General features: G+C 39.0%; 1 protein-coding gene and 2 pseudogenes across 1 annotated transcript; 2 read left to right on the forward strand and 1 right to left on the reverse strand.

Annotated features, from left to right (window-relative positions):
• Nucleotides 1-1,099: 1,099 nt before the first annotated feature.
• On the reverse strand, nt 1,100-6,987 carry LOC118820655 (annotated as a pseudogene).
• A 3,315-nt stretch (nt 6,988-10,302) lies between these two features.
• Nucleotides 10,303-14,710, forward strand: LOC118820147 (proteinase-activated receptor 2-like). Its single transcript, XM_036588299.1, has 2 exons — nt 10,303-10,544; nt 11,792-14,710. The coding sequence occupies exons 1-2, from the start codon at nt 10,535-10,537 to the stop codon at nt 12,940-12,942; spliced, it is 1,161 nt and encodes a 386-aa protein (XP_036444192.1). The 5' UTR covers nt 10,303-10,534; the 3' UTR covers nt 12,943-14,710.
• Nucleotides 14,711-17,424: 2,714 nt separating this feature from the next.
• LOC118819752 overlaps nt 17,425-19,976 on the forward strand; it is a 53,736-nt pseudogene continuing 51,184 nt past the window's right edge.

A 19,976-nucleotide genomic window follows, 5' to 3' on the forward strand; every position in this document is an offset into this window, starting at 1 on the left:
TTTTTACTAGTAAAAAATTTAAATTTTTACAATTCCTAATATCAGGAATTAAAATTTTGATATCCAGAATTAAATTTTGACTAGAAAAAGTTCTGTAAAAATTACATTTTTGATATTAGTAATTTAGATTTCAGGAATTGAATTTTTACTAGTTCAAATTTATTCAAATAAGCCAGTAATGTGTCTGTTTAAATCTATCCAATAATGGGCCATTGTCACTGCTAGTGGGAGTGTCTCCACAGAGCCAAGATTGCCAAGTCTGCAGCCTGCTTAGAATTGTAAGGTTTTCAAAGTAAAATGACAATGGATTAGAGTAAACAGAATTATTTACTTTGATGTGTGCTTTTAAATGTTTACATATTTCTATACATTTACAGTAGCTTATATTTTTGAGTCTTGGTTTATGAAGAGCTCTTGATTTTGCAATCTGTAACATTACTTACAAAGCTTTCTGGCAACCATGCTCCCATTAAGTGTTGTGTGCATGTCAGTGTAGATAAAGGAGCAGATTCTTTGAAAGTTTTGCAAGACAATAACATTTTAAATGTTTTTTAATGTAAATGTTTGAATGTACTGCAAGCTAAAGGGCAAGCATTATTTTTCCTAATGACTTAATACATAATATATATTTTTGATACTTGCCGTTGTCTCTTTAAGAAAAGCACAATGCAAATCATCCCCGCCTTCACATCCACATGCAAATCAAGGTAATTAACATTAGAACATGTAATAATTCAATTTGTACTAGTAAAAATGCAATTCTTACTTGCTAAAATATTTTTTACAAGTGAAAATTTAATTTCCACTTTTAAAAATTTTATTCTTGTTATAAAAAATATAATTTTAACTAGTAAAAATTTTATTTTTGATATCAAAAAAATATAATTTTTACAAGTTAAAATTTTATTTTTACTAGTAGAAATTAAATTTTTACTAGTAGAAATTCAATTATTACAAGTAAAAATCCAATTCTTGATATCCAGAATTTAAATTTTACTAGTGGAAGTCTCCCTGTTCTCCCTGTGTCTGAATGGTTTTCCTCCCACAGTCAGACTCCTTGGAGATGCTAAATTGCCCCCCCAGGTGTGAGTGAGTGTGAATGTTTATATCTGTGTGTCTGCCCTATAATGGACTGCCAACCTGTCCAAGGTGTTTCCTGCCTTCCACCCAATGAGCACTGGGATAGGGTCCAGGACCCTTCGTGACTCAGAAGGATCAGCAACTTAGATTGATGTATTATTATTATATTATTATTATTAGATTAGGGAATCTCAACAACCAAACTTTGCATTTTTGAGTAAAAGAAATTTCTGCCATGCAAATAGAAAAATCTAAATTTATTGTTCAAAATAAGATTCACATTTGAGAAATAAATAAACGACAGCAGATGTGACAGTATGCCAAATTATACAAATATGTAACTTCATGTTTAGATTACACTGGATGCTTATTTTTATATTTCTGTTTATTAGTGGACTGGAACCAGTATGATGTTCTTTGTTTGAAGAACTCTCAGACATCACATATAGTTAGATGGTGATGTGGATAATGATGTTGCCCAATTTGTGGATAATTAGGATTCAATTCCTGACTATGGCAGTGTTGACAACATTATAGGCTGCTTTGGGAAAGGCTCCTAAAGGCCTAGTGACACTAGACTTATAGGGCCGGATATGAACTCCATACTGGTTGCAGCTCTGATACTGAGAACAGTTAGATAGTAAAGTGTTTATACCATAATATCTATAACTATAAATGTTAAAGACTTGCCTGTTGGTAAAAGAGGTTTACATTCCTGTTTGGGCTGTATGTTGTTTGGAAAAAAAAAAAGTATGTTATGTATGTTAGCTTGGTAAAAAATAAATAAGTAAATAAAAGTTCAGCATATTATTTGGTTACTTCTGAAAGATGTTTACATTGCTTTCTTATTAAAGAGTAGAAGCAACATTGTAATTTTAAATTTAATCAAGTTTAATTCACCTTCCTGTGTTCCCATTTGAGCTCCTACCCCCAAAAATGTCAGTGTATGGGCCTGCCTACTACGGTTTTTAGCGACTGCTACAGCTAGCTCCTTGGCCTGTGGGGCAGCGTGTAGCATTTGCACTCAGTCTGCTTTCGGCTGACCTGTTCATAAACTCTAAGTGCTGGAAACAAACTTTACATATTCATTTGTAGTGGAGAAGTATAGGTTGCTTGTATAAATCATTCTAGAGGCTCTGTGTGTAGTAGCTGGTGACACATTTAGCAGGTGCTGCCCTGAGTGTGGGTGGAGTCGGAGGTGTAGGTGGTGCTCCGAGTGTGGGTGGAGTCTGAGGTGTAGGTGGTGCTCTGAGTGTGGGTGGAGTCGGAGGTGTAGGTGGTGCTCTGAGTGTGGGTGGAGTCGGAGGTGTAGGTGGTGCTCTGAGTGTGGGTGGAGTCAGTGTTGCTCTTCTTTGAAAATTTCAGAGCACTGAAAGAAACCTTCATCCGTTTGACTGAACGTTCACTACGGCACATGAGTGTGTTCTTCACATGATCTCTAAACTCCTCTGAGATAAAAGTAGTACACAAACGGGTCCAGGCAGCTGTTTAAGCTGGACAAGCACAGCGTGATGATGTAGAAACCATAGCCATTGTTCTGAATCTTGGCAGCCAGTAGAGAGTAATGCACCATCAGCATGATGTTACTGGGAGTGAAGCAGACCAGGAACATCACCAGCACAATGATGATGAGGACAACAGCCTTCTTCCTCTTTTTACTGATGTTTGCATCTGTCATGGAGCTCCTGAGAGAGCGAAAGGTCAGGACATATGCCACGATACAGACCGCACAGGGAACTACATAGCCCACAATGCCCATAGTCAGGAAATATCCAACAGGGATGCGAGACTGGCTAGGGCGAGTGATGTCATGGCAGGTGAGGATGCCAATATTGGTGGCTTTAACCGTCTGGTCATACATGTAGAGAGGTATGGTGATGAGCCAGACTACAATCCACACACAAACAGAGACACAGATTGTTGCTCGATTGTTCCTTTTTTGCTGAGAAAGTGGGTGGACAATCGCCCAGTAGCGCTGGACACTGATGCATGCTATGAAGATAGTGGAGCAGTACATATTCCCATAGAAAAACCCCACTAGGACTTTACACAGTGGCTCCCCGAAGGTCCAGTCATTGCCGTTGAAGTGGTAGGCGATCTTCAGTGGGAGCCACACGATGAAGAGCAGGTCAGCCAGTGCTAGATTGGCCATTAGGATGGACGCTGGATGCTTCTTCTTGGTCCTGAAGAGGAACACCCAGACGGCCATGGCATTGGTGGGCAACCCCACAATGAAGACAATGATGTACACAATAGGGAGGAAGACTGTGGTGAGGCTGCTCTTCAGAACATTCAGGGCAGTGGAGGACACCTTTACGCCTTTTGCAGTTTCCTCACCAATGAACCCTTTGACATCAGTGGGTACATTGGAATCTGGAGAGAAGAACGATGAACAAAAGAGAATTTACAATCAGATTAATGTAAAACCATCAAAGGCCTCCAAACTGACCATCTTGTATTTGCTTTATTACTGTCTAAGTAATATTAGAAGTATCTTATATTATAAGTATAAGTATATTATAACAGTCTAAGCATTGTTCCTGTCATCAGAAGAGCAAGTCCGATCCCTGTTGATGCTATAGCCATCCGTGGCCCGGAGCCCAAGAGAGCACTCGCTCTCTGGCTGGGTAGGATGCCCCCCCCTCCCATCACTCAGAGTGATGCTAGTCATCACAGGTGTCAGTTAGCTGACATAACAGAACTGGTGGTTGGTGCTTTCCTCCCAACGCATTTGGTTGTCCAATGACGTTGTGTGAGTGGCAGTTCATAAAGATACGGTGGTACTCCATGGGTCTCAGAAGAAGCTTGTGCTACCTTTGCCTTCCTAGCACAGGTGGTATTGTGTGATTGGGGTAGTCCTAACTACTGTGTGGAGTTAGATATGACTAGACAAAAATCCAAAAAAAAATAAAAATTTTAATTTTCATATTTGCCATTTTAGGAATGTCACATGATTAAACTGTGTGTTTTTGCCATAGTGGATCACTCTCAAAGACTGTGACTGGTTCATTTGAATGTTTATCAGGTGCAGCAAGTGCCCATTTGTCGTGATTATATTTATTTATTTGTTTATTTAGTGCAGTGGTCCCCAAACCTGGTCCTGATTCTACCTTCCTGCCCAGTTCCTGGTTCAGCTAATCAACTCTCCCAAGTCCCTGATTGGCTGGATGTTTAGCATTAAGTAAGTGGTGGGCTGGCTTTTAGGATACAGGTTAGAACTAAACTCAGCAGGAAGGCAGCTCTCCAGGACGAGGGTTGGAGACCAGTGATTTAGTGCCCTCAAGTGGCCTCCTGGTGACCATATTGATAGTGTTTCCTCTGTTTGGAGCTTCTGAATGCTGGTTCATGCTTCCTCTGATTGTATCCATTAACCTTGTAGCTGCTTGACCTCTTCCTCTTTTAACTTCAACTTTGAGTGCAATCGTCTTTTACAATGAACTGGTTATTTTTAGAATTTATCCAAAGTAAGAGCTTCAGTTTGGTCATCTGGGCTTTGACTGAGAGCTGAGGCTTGATTTGTGAACCAACTTTTGCCCACAACAGTCCAATCTTAAAAAGATGGTCCTTCAAGGGTTCTTTAGTGAAGGAAATTATTCTTTATAGAGCCATGAACACTCAAAGAACCCTCTGAGTGATCAAGGGGTTCTTTGCATCATGAAAGAGTTCTTCAGATTGATGGATATCTGTTGTATATGGTTTTATATGGAGCCTTTTTGAAATTGTTACAAGTTTGACATTTTGGTGCTATATAGAACCCTTTTCAAAAAGCACATTCTCCATTAATCTGAATAACCATTTCATTATGCAATGAACCCTTTAATGGTTCTATACAGAACCATATCCATTACTAAAGAACCCTTAAAGGACCATTTTTCTACAAGTTATTTATTCTTAGGTATAGTAGTACATACTGAGGCTCAAGATCGAAAGTTTTAATATTTCTTAGTAATATTTGCTAGAAATTTGCATTGTTTAACAAAAACTCAATCTCTTTGAATAAAACATGTGTTTGTTCAAAAATAAGCTTGAATTATGCTATGATCAATATGTGTAATATCCCCTTGTAATATGGGGTTCCATGTTAGTTGGCTGCTAACTCACTTGCCTTAGCGGTGCTGATGCTTCAATGACAGCAAAATGATTGGTTTAACAATTCTTCAACACACTAACTGAGATCTTACACAACTTCTCTTTTGTCTTTGGTTTGAGAAGTGAGCAACAATTCACTCTTTCCACCAAATTTTGGGAAATTGGGTGAGTTTTCATGTTTACAAATATGTGACGGCATGTTTTTAAAGTTTTACAGAGGTATACTGGGCAGAGTTACAGTTGCTAGGATATGAAGGACCAACTGGGTGAACCAAATTGCTACAGCACCACCCTGAGGCAGAGCAGTGCTGCAGCTCTAGTTAGTTAAGAATACAAAAGGCAAAAGCTGATTGTGAGTGAAGCGGGTAAACAAACCTTTCCCTAAATTTGTATTTGAGTATCTATTTTTCCCTAACAGACAGAATAATTTCATGACTTTTAATTTTCAGGCATTCGAGGGGTCCAAGAATTTCACACTTTGGCTATAACCATTCACAGTGTAGTACATTACAGCAGATTACAGTTCTGACTTCATTTGGTTGTGATATCGGTGACTTTGAAGACTGTTGTGTTTATATTTTGTGTGTATTTATTTATGATGTAAACATTCAGATCTTCCAGGACTTTTCCCTTCTTTTCACATTTAATTTGTAGCGTTGTGTGGATGCCAATCATCAAGGAAGAGCAGAATGCAATGTGTTTGCTCAGACAAATTCAGAAAAATATCAAAATGATTCAACATTATAACTAGAAATGTAAGTAAACCTGTTTAACCTAAAATGCTGAGCTCACTAAACTTCCGAGAATGAGTTAGATAGAAGGTAAAACAGATTATTGGTAACATTATGATACTATGTTCATGAACATTTTAAGTCAACCAGATCTACCTACGTTTTTACCTAAAAAGTTTGTTGTGTTTAGTTGTCTTAAGTTCAATTTAATTGCCAATAAATGTAATTTATACATTTCACGTTTTTTGACATTTTTTAGTTCTAATGAACTCAATTTTTTTACTGTTTAAAGTTAAAACACTGAATCATTTTTTTGTTTTTACAATCCAATGTACACCATTTCCACTTGTTTATGAAACCATGTGAAGTCACTGTGGAATGTCTCAAATGTTCCAGGTCAGAGAGAGTCAAGGACACTCCTTTTTCAGTGGAATCTTGAAATTCAAGTCATTGAAAATCGATAACGGCATTCACAGCACACTGATTTGACTGAACAGGGCTTCTCTGAGCTCAGTTTGATATGTAAAGCACTAAAACACAAATATCTTGCCAACTAAAGAGCTTTCATCCGAAACCACCACCTGTTCAATGACATATCCCCCCAAGCCCACCTGATTTTGTTCATGATAAACCAACATTTATGGCTTTGCACATTGCATAAAGCACAATGAGCCTATTTTACTACACTGTCAACTCAGCACAGTTAAAAAAGAATGCCGTCAAGGTACTTCATAGTATTTCATGTCTGAAAACAATGGCTAAGAAATCCAGTGGAGAACTAAAATGGGTAAAAAAGCAGAAGTTCATTGTTGCAAACACAAGTTTTGTTCCACTAATAATGAACATAGAGTAAAGAGAGAAACGTACCTTGTAAGGACACATTAACGCAGAGTAGTGAGATAAGAATGTGAAGCCAGAGTAACGTGTGCTTCATGATTAACCTCCACTCGGCTGAGAAGGTTCCACTACACGCCTGAATGTGTAGAGCACACGGAGCTGATGGTCTGTCGTGCCTCGGCGCTTTGGAATATTTGCACGTAAGAGAACACAGAGGTGACTCTTTCTCATTATCACATGACCTGTTCCATGTTGTTCCTCAAAGCCTGCGTGGGTGGGTGTCTGGCATACACGCCTATATGTATGAAGTCATAACCTCAAAGAAGGCTGAGCAAGCAGGTGCAAAAATAAGCCATGTTTTGTTATGAAAGTCTAAGTGAATACAATAGATGTTTTTTTTTAGATTAAAAACTAAAAAAAGGTTTTTCAAGCATTCCTTAGTAAAACAGTGGTTTTATACAGAAGCACAAACACAATTTCACGACTGTTTGTATGAAAACAGAGTGAAAAGTTTCTTCAGATTGACAGAGAATGTGTTGTATATGATTCTACATGGAACCTTTTTAAAAATGGTTCTATTAAGCACCAACACAGGTTCTACAGGTGTGAAGACAAGTTTGTAATAATAGAAGCCCCCTTTTCAGTGTTATATAGAACCATTCACAGCACATTCTCCATCAATCTGAAGAAACATTTCACCATGCAAAGGTGTTTCTTTGAGTGTTCATGGTTCTAACTAGAAGCATTAAGAGTTAAAAGCATTTTTAAGAGCATAGTCTGTGTTGACTGTATGTGATTCTATGAAAAGATTGTCCACAACATTTGATGAAACACGTAAGAGAAAAAAAAAAATTCTAAAACGACTGTTTTTTAGCCAAAATTGTGTTTATTTGGGTATAAAATTCAAATAAAAGTTATATTTCCATAAAATCAATGCACAAATGTGTATCTATATACAGTTCTTTGCAAAAGTTTGGTCAATTTCCATGTTGTTGTTGATTTTCTAAGTAAATATAAGTTATCCTCTATAGAGAATACATGCACTGTTACTGTATGTTTACTGAATTTAACCAAAAAAGAGGCTTGTACAAAAGTTATCGAATTTTTCACAATTTTCTTGTTAAATGAAAAGTGTAGCATCGTGGCCACCATTTTAGGGAAATAAAACAACAGAGGAAACAATTATTTCATTAATATCTGTCAATCAATCCCTCAACTGCTCTAATGGGGTCAAGTGAAGTCAAAGTTTATTTATAGAAAACTAAACAAAACGGCAAAGAGAGAGATTTAAGATGAACATCGATAATTTAGAGACGGATAGACTTATAAGTGTTTATAATCACTCCAGCTGGTTTCCTGATACGTTTAATCTGCAAGGAGAAACTGACAAACACTAAGAAGTTACGAAGCTTAAGTCGCTTCTCCTTCACCAGTTTCCTGCCAGAGATGCAAGAAAAGTGTCTATAGCTGAGCTAAAGCTTAAAGCAGAGCAAAGTAAGTCTGCATTTTTGTTTATGTTTTTAGTCTGTTTATGTTTTTAGTTTGTAGCTCTCAAGGTGGTTTGATCATTGTTGAAAGTCTTTCTAACATTTGGGTTGAGACCCCTGAGCTAGAAGCTGCGACGCTCCACAGACAAACCCCCCATTTAAGAGGAAAGATGCAAACAAAAGGAGACGGACAGGCATCTCCGAATGGCGTCTTTTATTTGCTAGCCCCTCGCTCACTCTGAAACAGGGGACATGAAATAATTAGTTACAATGTGCAAAATAACAACTACAAACAAATCACACATACATTTTAACAGTATATCATCTTGTGAAATAATATTATAAATAATACTCTGAATCTGATATATATGAAACACACTGGAACTTGTCACTAAAGGTTGCTGTTAATACAATAACAAGCATGTAGGAGCTGTAGTCTTCTGGAGTTCATAGCATGAATGTTTCTTCACTTACAAAACAGGTGTAGTAATATTATAAGAAACTATAAGGTTCTGTAATTCTTTAAAATGTTTCTATAATCTATAATATTTTCTCCTCTGTATAATAATCCTGTAGTGCTGTCTTATAGCTGTCTATAATACTGGTGTAGTGTCATGTAGTAACCTATAGTAAATATTCATAACAATCTGTAATATTTTGCCCTCTGTGTAACATTCCTGTAGGGCAGTGTATGGTATAGATGTAGTAAAGTAAAAATTAAAAATATTCAATTAAATGTTGTTTTTCACATTATTTCAGTAAATGTGTGCCAATATTTGTGGAAGGCACTGTATATGGGTCTGAGATTGGTGTGAATGCTAGGAGACATTGCCATCTACTGGGCTAATCGAACACAACATGTACATTTTTAGAATTTTCTTTGTAGTTCTGGCTGATGAATAAGTGGACGGATGGATGAATGGATGGATGGATAGATAGATATGCACATGCATATCCCACAGGTCAGTGTAGCGTTCTTTAGCTTCCATGGGATATGGGAGCAGAAGACCCACCCAAGTGCTTCTGTTAACACCACAACACCGGACACAGTGCCTCACCTGGGCTTGAGAGGTTGCTATGTGGACCCTAGAAGACTGGCAACATGCGGCGTGGTCCGATGAGTCATGGTACCAATTGTTTCAGGCTGATGGTAGAGTTTGTGTGTGGCGCAGACCCCATGAAACCATTGACTCAGTTGTCAACAAGGCACTGCGCAGACTGGTGGTGGTTCCATACGGGTGTGTTCTCATGGCATGGGCTGGGTCCACTGGCCTGCCTAAACCAGTCATTGACGTTTCACTGCTTGATGACCATTTGCAGCCCTTCATGGATTCACACATCCCAACAATGATGGGATATTACAGCAGGATAATGCACCGTACCATCGGACCGAAGTTGTCCAGCATTAGTTTGAGGAACATTCTGTTCCTACATTAACCCAACATGATCCCAATCAAGCATCTATGGGGTGTGGTTGAGAGGTCCATTCACACACTACAAATACCATGGAGGTGTGGGTGGCTGTCCAGATGACACGACTCAACATCCCAGACATCTTCCGTCCCCTTGTGGAATCGGTGCCACGTCAACTTGCTGCACTTCGCCAGGCTTGCAGGGGTCTGAGACGATACTAGTTCTTGTCTTCCAAACTAGGTTTGTTGGAGTTAATCAGTGTTAGCTTGATCTTACACTTTGGTTGAAGGTTTTTCCTGATTATTCTCACTGTCCAAAGATTTCTCCTTCACCAGCTCAGTCCAAAGGGTGGCCTGTGCCACCCTCCCATGAAGCATGGCCCTCTGGCCACTCCAGTTACATAAAATGAGAGACATCATTAGTGAAGCAGTCACCAAAGAAAAGTGCGGTGAAAATCTGCCATCAGTGCCGTTTCTAATCAGTTGATGATGAGTTCCTTTCTTGTTCCAGTGCCAAACTTGACTTCAGTCATATACTATCTATGGTCATCTGTAGGAGATTCTTGTGAGATTACATAATAGCTCACTATCCATTTACTGTAAAATCTATTCTTTTTGTCCTTTCCCTCTCTAACTCCTCCTACTCGTATTAGATCGAAGGCAACAACCCACATCACCAGAAAGCTCTCTTCTCTGGAAACAGGTGTGGCAATGACAAACTCATTAAAGACTGCACAGGCAGCTTCCCGCAATCACTGAAGACAAAGAGAAGATATCAGCTTTCAGCCTTACTGAAAGAGGCAGAGAGCAAATACTCACTCTTAGACATCCATAGCTTTGGAGTTAATCTTGAAAATTTCAGTGTTGTTGGATTTATCTTACCATTCAGATCATCAACATGTCTGACGGTAAGTTACTTTCTCTTTCTCTTCACTGCAGAAAGATATGGAAAAGTTAGTTGATCACATTTGCAGTCCAAATTTTGTTTCTGTATGTTTCATGAAAAGAATCTATGAGGCTACTGTTGATAGCAAATAATGAAAGTCAATGGTCACCGAAATCTTTTCTGTAAACACAACTTCTCTCAACGTGCTGAAAACTATACAAATTACAAACAGTTCACTGTGCAGATGAACACAGGCATTGTGGACAAAAGCTGTTTTATCAGATTCTGACTGCAGAATCGGACTCCCTTTCACACACAGTACATTAGAGTACACATTCGACGCTGGATTACATTTGGAGTTTCTGTTCTTTCTACTGAAAAATATATATCTTCAGTTGGAAAATTCAAGATTAACTCATTAGACCAGTTTATAACTAAATATGCAAAGTGTGGACAAATCTGATTGAGTGCTGTTAATGTGGAAAAAACTGTACATCTGATGTTGCCTTAAATCATTCTTTTAAACTGTTATGTTACATAGAGTTTACATGTAAACGTATGTTTTTAAAGAAAACAGGTTTTGTTAGTCTTACAATCTAATTTTCTTCAGTTATCAGATTATTAAGTGCATGTAAATGCACTCATTTTCTGAATTCTTAGTTAGACTTCTAGGACTTACTCTGATCAGAGTATGCGGTTTATGTGATCATTTGAATTATCATAAAATTGCAGAAAGCCGATTATAATCTGATTATTAAGTGCATGTAAATGCACTCATAGTCTGCAAATTTGAGCACCCAGGCTATATAGGTCTATAACATATGTTTGTCATTCAGTAATTATCTCATTTGCTATTATTTATTATTATTAAGTAATGTAATTTAAATTCCAGGACTCCATAACGTTAAGGTTTTGGTTTTTGATTTTCTAATCTTTTAAGAACAGTAGAATTAAAACAGCCTTGAGACTTACATAGTGTGTGTATCACAAAACACTTAAGGCCATGTACTTCATTAAGACTCCCTCTGCTCTGTGAAAGGTGCTCTACTCAGATGATGGAAACTTTCTTTATTTTGCTTTATGTTTAAAATGTTTCATGTTGTGGTAAATGGTCAAACGGTCAGCCCTTACACTGGAATTATATTTGGTGTAGAGCTTCAACTATTTAGAAGTGTATCGTTTTACCATCGTACATCAAATATAGTCACAGATTTGTAAAACCTGTACAGAAACATGGCCTTCAACTAAACTTTCTTTCTCTCACTACAGACAGCTCCACTGAAGTTATTTTTGCTGGATTTCCAATAGAGAGCGAGACTGAAAATGATGTGAAGGTGACCAACAATTCTGTCAGTCTTCTGACGAGCCATCAGACCACAGTCTTCCTCCCTCTTGTTTACATCATCATCTTTGTTGTGGGGTTGCCCAGCAACGCCATGGCCATCTGGGTGTTCCTCTTCAGAACGAAGAAGAAGAATCCCACATCCATCCTGATGGTCAATCTAGCACTGGCTGACCTGCTCTTCATCGTGTGGCTCCCACTGAAGATCACCTACCACTTCAACGGCAATGACTGGACCTTCGGGGAGCCACTGTGTAAAGTCGTAGTGGGGTTTTTCTATGGGAATATGTACTGCTCCACTATCTTCATAGCATGCATTAGTGTGCTGCGCTACTGGACAGTAGTGCGTCCACTTTCGCGGAAACCAAATAGCCGTGTAACAGTCTGCATATGTGTTTGTGTGTGGGTTGTAGTCTGGCTCATCACTGCACCGCTATACCTGTATGACCAGACGGTTAAAGTCAACAATCTCAACACAACCACCTGCCATGACATCACTCGCTCCAACCATACACACTTCCCTGTTGGATATTTCCTGACCATGGGCACTGTGGGATATGTAGTCCCCTGTGTGGTCTGTATTGTGTCATACCCACTGACCTTTCACTCCCTCAGCAGGTCCACGTCAGACGCCAGCAGCAATAAGAAAAAAAGGAAGGCTATAGTCCTCATGATAGCTGTGCTGGTGATGTTCCTGGTCTGCTTCACTCCCAGTAACATCATGCTGATGGTGCATTACTCTCTGCTGGGTGCAGGGCTTCAGAATGAAGTCTATGGTTTCTACATGTTTGCTCTGTGTCTGGGCAGCCTGAACAGCTGCCTGGACCCGTTTGTGTACTATTATATCTCGGAGGAGTTTAGAAAACTTGTAAGAAGTGCCCTGATCTGTCACAATGAGCACACAGGCAAATTGATAAGAGTTTCTTTCAGACCTGTAAAAACATTGAAAGAAAGCCCAACCCCTCCAACAAGCACAACATCGACATCCACGCCTACAGTGTATAATCCAAAAGAACCCATTAAAGATTCTCTAAATGCATCTGTCGAGCAAGAAAATGCAAAGCTTAATTTTGATTAAAGGCATTTCAGCCTAAAACTAGCATTTAATAGGTGGAAAGGCCTCACATTATATAAAATCTTAAACACTGGTGGACTAAAGAAAAATTGAGAAAATAATTTGAAAAAATTGAGAAAATCCCACTGCATATAGACACTTCTATGACGGTTACCGTGAGTTTTGTGCCATGTTGTTTTATTTTGAGGCTGTTGTCTGAATATGGAGTGACTGTGGTGACCACATGGCAGGGCACTATGAAATCTACTTGTGTATGAAAACTACAACTGTCTTTCGAACCATCTGAGATGAGTTTGGGCCCAGAGGACTTGGCAGCGTTTCTGCATTGAACTGATATATGGATTGGAGTTTTGAATTTCATTTCTTGATGTAGACTCTGTTAAGTGACAACTATTTTCCAGACAAGTCCTTCTGAGCCAGCGTGGTTATATTTACCACAGCAGCATGATGGTTTCTCATGCAATGCTGTCTGAGGGCTCGAAGGTCATGCAGATTCAACTGAAATCACAGCAGAAATCACAATCACAGCCTTATTACATATATGTACCATATGTACATTATATACATTAATTAAAATATATACAAGGCACAAGACCCTTCTAACAAGGACCAATCCATATGGTCCACACTGTCTCAGCTTGCCGTGGGACTGTAAAAAGCCAGGTAAATGATTAGGATGCTTTCCCCCAGCTCAAAGCCAAAATGCTGATACTTCCAGATAAGATTAAACTGATACTGAGATTACTGACCAAAGTAGCATGAAATAAGGAGGTTGCTGGGGAGCAGGGAGCACTAAAACAGAGGCACAGTGAGGATGTATTTGTGGAATGAAATAACTAGGAAAAATGTGACCTCAACCACGACATCTCCTGGATTGCCAGTGGGACAATCTCATCCACCAGGAATTTCCGAGTTCATTTCCTGTGACAGATATAGAAGATGAACAGCTGCAGTTCAAAGCACCACCTTGTTATCTATAAGTTCTAGTGCTTCATATTGTTCATCCATGTGAAAACTTTACTTCTTTACATCATCTTAAGAAAGTTTGAATGATGCTGCTTACTGGTAAACGTGATTTTGAGACATTTCTGATGAATGTGAGTGAGAGGTAACAGGGTTGAGTGAATATTAAGGGATTAGCAAAAGCTATAATGAATGACTCATGAAACAGTATTTTTCACATATTAATGAGAATTAATGATTTTTGAAATACTTCAATGATTATAAGGTTATGAAGGTAAAGTGTAGCTATGATGGACTGTTTTCCTTATTTATCTGAAAGATGCACATATGTTGCTGTAAAAGTAACTTTACCTGTTTACAATGTCTTTATCTTTACTTTGCATACATACTACTGAATTTACATTCACAGGGACACAAATGGCAGTCCAATTGTAGAGTCACCCAATTAGTAAATTCATTCTGAACTGCAGTATCAGACACTTTTTAGTAACTATAGACTGTATTCACAAAACCAAGAAGAAGCATCCTGCGGCCATATTGTTGACATTCCATCAACATAATGTATATGAGCATTCAGTGCCAGCTGTGGCTTCCAAATATATGAAGAAAAAGTCAGTTTGATCAGAGGGGCTGATCCGTACCAAATCAATAATCTATCTTAGAATCCAAATTACACGTTACTGTCCAAGATAACATATGCAGTCATCTATAATTACCTTAAAGTAGAAAAAATCTAGACATAAGTAGTTCAATTCCAAAGGTCAGTTATCAATCCTGAACAATTCTCAACATTAGTAAATGATCAAAACACCAGAAATCTTCCCTCTCGTAACGTCTAGCTGTGACCGACTGTTCAGAGCAGACTTTGGCAGCATTATGGTGAGATCCTGAAAGTTTCTTTTGTTTATTCTCTCTACTGAAGATTTCTCTTTGGCTCACTCAGCTCCTCAGCCTCTTTCCCCTCATGACGTTGGACAGCCATCGTTAAACCCCAGTTAAACAAAAAGAGACAGTCAGACATCATCAATGAAGCAGTCACTATAGAAAAGTTCTGCTAAATTGTGGGAAAAGCTTTACGGTGAAAATCCTTCCACTGCAGCCACTCGTCTTCGATCTCCATCATCATAAGGAAGACTATGGAGGTGGAAGATGGAAATCAGAGTGGTTACTAATCCTTTAGGATGCACTCACTGATCAGCGCATCTCACATGAGACTAAACTCAAAACCTTAATGCTATTCTTGTTCGTTTTGCTTAAGAAAGCAGAGAACATTGGCTTTCAGCACCTAAATAAGTCCATTTATCAGTGTAGTACAGCATTTTTTACACTTTGTGCTCTATGTAGATTACTGTAACATTACTGTGCCTGCAGACTGTATGTTCATCAGAGAGTAGAAACAGTAGGTGTCCTGCATCCCTCCAGCTCCACTTCCCAGAATCCCATGGGAGATCACGTGAACTTCCTCAATCCTCCAATTACTGCTCACTACCAACATACTGATGTTTTGCACCTGTTCTATGTGTCATGTGACCAGCCTAGTTCAGTTTATAAGCCCGAGCTTTAGTATAGGTTAGTTGTGAGGTATTGCTGCTCATTTCAGAGTTATTGAGCATTTCCTGTTTGCCATTTTTATGTATCTGACCTGTTTGATCTGATTGCCTTTCTCATGTTTGTCCTTTTTAGTCTTTTTGCTGGATTTGACCCATTCATGATCACTGCCTATGAATATTGTCAAACCCTTCACAAATAAAGGCTCATTTCTTGTTTTTTACTGCAAACATCTGGCTGGTTTTGTCACTTTACAAGAGGGAACAAAACACATATTATTCACATGACGTAATGGAAAACAGGGTAAAATCAGAGTGAAATTCTATTCAGAAGGGTGAATTATGACCACACTAATAATTTTCCCAGTGCACCTCTGCAGTGCTGCTCTGTGAGCTACATTATATGAGGCTGGTAATGTGATGGTGGGATGAAGTAACTATCAAATTGATAGCTAGTTACATTTACTATGGTACAGTAACATCTATCATTTATCATGTAAGGTAAATGCATTTTAGAGCTGGGTACATACATGTGTTTAATGATACAGGCTGGATTTTATCAGAGGTGGTTCCAGTGCTAAGTATAAGTTGCTGTAGTTGCCCAAACCAGTATTCTTTCATAACATTAGGTTCAACAGTTTGCCAACCCAGTAAAATCACTGGGTCTAACCGGTTTCTAACATACAATAGAAGAGGTTCTGGCTACGCCTCTGTAGCAGGGATGTCTTAAAAGCTTACAGTGTTGTTGCTGTTGTTACTTTAGCCATGAAGCACACAGCACACCATGGCCATATATTATCAGTCAGGATGCTTTATTAACTACTCTAATCTGCAAGTACTGCAGTCATTATAGCGCTGACTGGTGATATATCAACATTATGGCCATTGTATTTACTGTCCAGAAGCACCAGTGAACCTACACGAGTCATTGGAGTTTTTATATGAAATGTCGATGGTAAAATAGTGAAAAATCTGGGAAAAAAAAGGTTTTCTTCGCAAACTATTTTGACTCAGGGCACCCTGCATGTTTCCATCTACCATGACTGGATATTAATAATATTTTAACACAAAAACCTTCTCAGGAATATTGTAAAATAACATCTCAGATATCAGGCTGTGTATTCATAAGAATTTCCTGTAGTAGCTTTCTGTGGGGGAGCTTTTAGAGGTGGACGTCTGGTTCCTTTCACCCCCACTGTGAACAGTTCTGACTCTAAGTTTCTCTAGAATGAAGTGTTTCACACCAAACCACTCTGAACAAATTTTTATTAAATATTATATTATGCAGCAATTGGGCAAAATGTTATGGGACGGCAGGTAGGTGGACCCAAGTGCACAGCGGGAAACCCGTGAGAAAGGGTCTTAAATGAATTTAATGAGGTGATGGAGTGTGAATTGAGTGATTGTACATGTTGAGGTTGAGGCAGCTCAGAGCCAGACTCGAACCGTGAGGTTCAAAGAAAATGGTAAAATCACTGAACTCCCTATTGAACTGTTTCTGCACATCTTACAGCTCAGATTGCTTAAAGAATGGTTCTGTGGAAAAAAGACTCTTACATAAATTCCAACTCACACCAGATGAAGTTGAGCATGTTTGAAGTCCAAATTTTGTTTCATATGAAGTGGAACTATGAGGCTAACGCTGCTGTCAGGCTCGGACAGAATTCAGATGCTTGCAGACGACATGTAAGTGAAATGGGTTTATTAAGAAAGGGAGGATCCAAAATCAAGGTCAACACAGTGACCATGTGGGAAGTCCAAAAAGCAACAACCAAAAATCACAAGCAAGGTCAAACCAGAAAGTACAACAATAGCGGAAGGACACGGCAAAAGGCAAGGTCGATAAACAAACAAGGCAATGGTCATACACGAAACAGCAATCAAACAGACTAGACGGCTCAGTAAGGCTCTGAAAACAATACTTCACAACGAGACTAAGCTAAAACCCAGGCTTATATACTAAAATAACTAGTACATGGAACAAGGAACAGGTGTGGGTAATCAGTAGTCAGGTGAGGCAGACCAGTGTAGAGTCATGTGAGGGGAAGATCATGTGGAGTTCTGGGTAATGGAGTCCGGAGACTAGGAGGCAGAGACAGTGGGAACGGAGGGAAGTGTGACAACACTAGAAGTCAGTAGTCACCCAAATCTTTTATGTAAACACATCCCAAAAACCTCTCTCAACATGCTCAAAACTATAAACATACCATTCTATATTACGTAGTCCTTGCTAATTTGAGCACCCAGCCTCTATTTATTTAATAAGCATGGTAAAATATTTCTGTTGTTTGGAAATTTTCTTATATGATGTTATATATAAATAATGTTATTTCATTTCTAGGACTCTGTATTGTTGAGGTGTTTATTTTTGCTTATTTTTGTTTTTCTAATCTTTTAAAATTAGTAGGACTAAAATAGCATTGAGACTTGAGTGTGTATATGACATATATATGAATATTTAAGGCCATGTACTGCATTAAGACTCTCTCTGCTCTGTGAAAGGTGCTCTACTTATATCACAGAAATCTTTGTTTATATTGCTTCATATTTGAAATATTTAATGTAATGGTAAAAGGTCACAATATTAGCCATTACACTGGAGTTATATTTAGTGTAGTGCTCCAACTAATTACCTTAAGTATGTCTTATATTCATGCATGTTCATCTTCATACATCAAATGTAGTCCCAGATTTGCAATACCTGTGCAAAAACACAGACTTCAACTAAACTACAGTCTTCTTTCTCTCACTGCAGACATTTCCACTGGAGTTAATTTTGTTGGCCTCGCTATAGAGAATAAGAATGAACATGGTGTGAGTGTGACCAACACTGGCACAAGTGTTCTGAACAGTAATCAGACCTTCCTCCCTCTCGCTTACATTTTCATCTTCATTGTGAAGTTGCCCACCAATGCCCATGGCCCTCTGGGTGCTCCTCTTCAGGATGAAAAAGAATCCAGTGTCCATCCTGATGGTCAATCTAGCGCTGTCTGACCTGCTCTTCATCGTGTGGCTCCCACTGAAGATCACCTACCACTTCAACGGCAACGACTGGACCTTCGGGGAGCCACTGTGTAAAGTCCTAGTGGGGTTTTTCTATGGGAATATGTACTGCTCCACTATCTTCATAGCATGCATCAGTGTCCAGCGCTACTGGACAGTAGCTCACCCACTTTCCAGTCCAAATAACCCTTCAACAGTGTGTGTATGTGTTTGTGTGGGGATTGTAGTCTGGCTCCTCACTGTACCGCTCTACCTGTATGACCAGACGGTTAAAGTCAGTAATCTCAGCATAACCTCCTGCCACGACGTTACTCGCTCTAACCAAACACATTTCCCTGTTGTATATTTCCTGACCATGGGCATTGTGGGATATGTAGTTCCATGTGTGGTCTGTGTAGTAGCATATCTGCTGACCTTTCGCTCTCTCAAGGGATCTATAACAGATGCCAGCAGTAATAAGAAGACAAAGAAGGCTATAATCCTCATGGTTACTGTGCTGGTGATGTTCCTGGTCTGCTTCACTCCCAGTAACATCATGATGATGGTTCATTACTCTCTGCTGGGTCCAGGGCTTCAGAACGATGTGTATGGTTACTACATTGTTGCGCCTGAACAGCTTCCTGCACCCATTTGTGTATTACTTCATCTTAGCGGAGTTCAGAGAAAATATGAGGAATGTTCTGATGTGTCATAATCAGCACACAAGAGACAAGACAAGAGTTTCCTACAAACCTGGGAAAAACCTTCACAGAAAGCCCACCATCTCCAATAAACATATCTCTACCTACAGTGCAGAATCAGACTGAACCAACCAAAGCTTCTCCATAAAAATCCATAATAAATCCATAAATCTTATAACATTTTAAGCACTGGTAGACTAAATTTTGGCAATCCCACCCATATAGGCACAATTTCTAAGTCTGTTATTGTAAGTTTTATCAGTGTTTGGTGAAAAGTTGCATAAATTCAATGATGAAACAAAAAAAATCCTTTTATAGCACTCCACCTGGTGGTAAAACTGAACAGGTATAAACCATCCAGAAAGTATAACATTATGAGCAATTCCTTGTTTTTATGCTCATTGACCATTTTATCAGCTCCACTTACTATATAGGTGCACTTTGTAGTTCTACAGTTACAGACTGTAGTCCATCTGTTTCTCTGCATACTTTGTTAGCCCCCTTTTACCCTGTTCTTCAGTGGTCAGGACCCCCATGGACCCTCACAGAGCAGGTACTATTTGGGTGGTGGGTCATTCTCAGCACTGCAGTAACACTGACATGGTGGTAGTGTGTTAGTGTGTGTTGTGCTGGTATGAGTGGATCAGACACAGCAGTGCTGCTATAGGGCTGTTTTTCAGGGGTTGTTCTAGAACCCTTAGTTCCAGTGAAGGGAAATCTTAAAGCTTCAGCACCAAGACATTTTAGACAATCGTACACTTCCAGCTTTGTGGGAACAGTTTGGGGAAGAACCTTTCCTGTTCCAGCATGACTGAGCCCCAGTGCACAAAGCAGCTCCATAAAG

This window comes from Colossoma macropomum, unplaced genomic scaffold, assembly GCF_904425465.1.
Source record: "Colossoma macropomum unplaced genomic scaffold, Colossoma_macropomum, whole genome shotgun sequence".
NCBI classification, from domain to species: domain Eukaryota; kingdom Metazoa; phylum Chordata; class Actinopteri; order Characiformes; family Serrasalmidae; genus Colossoma; species Colossoma macropomum.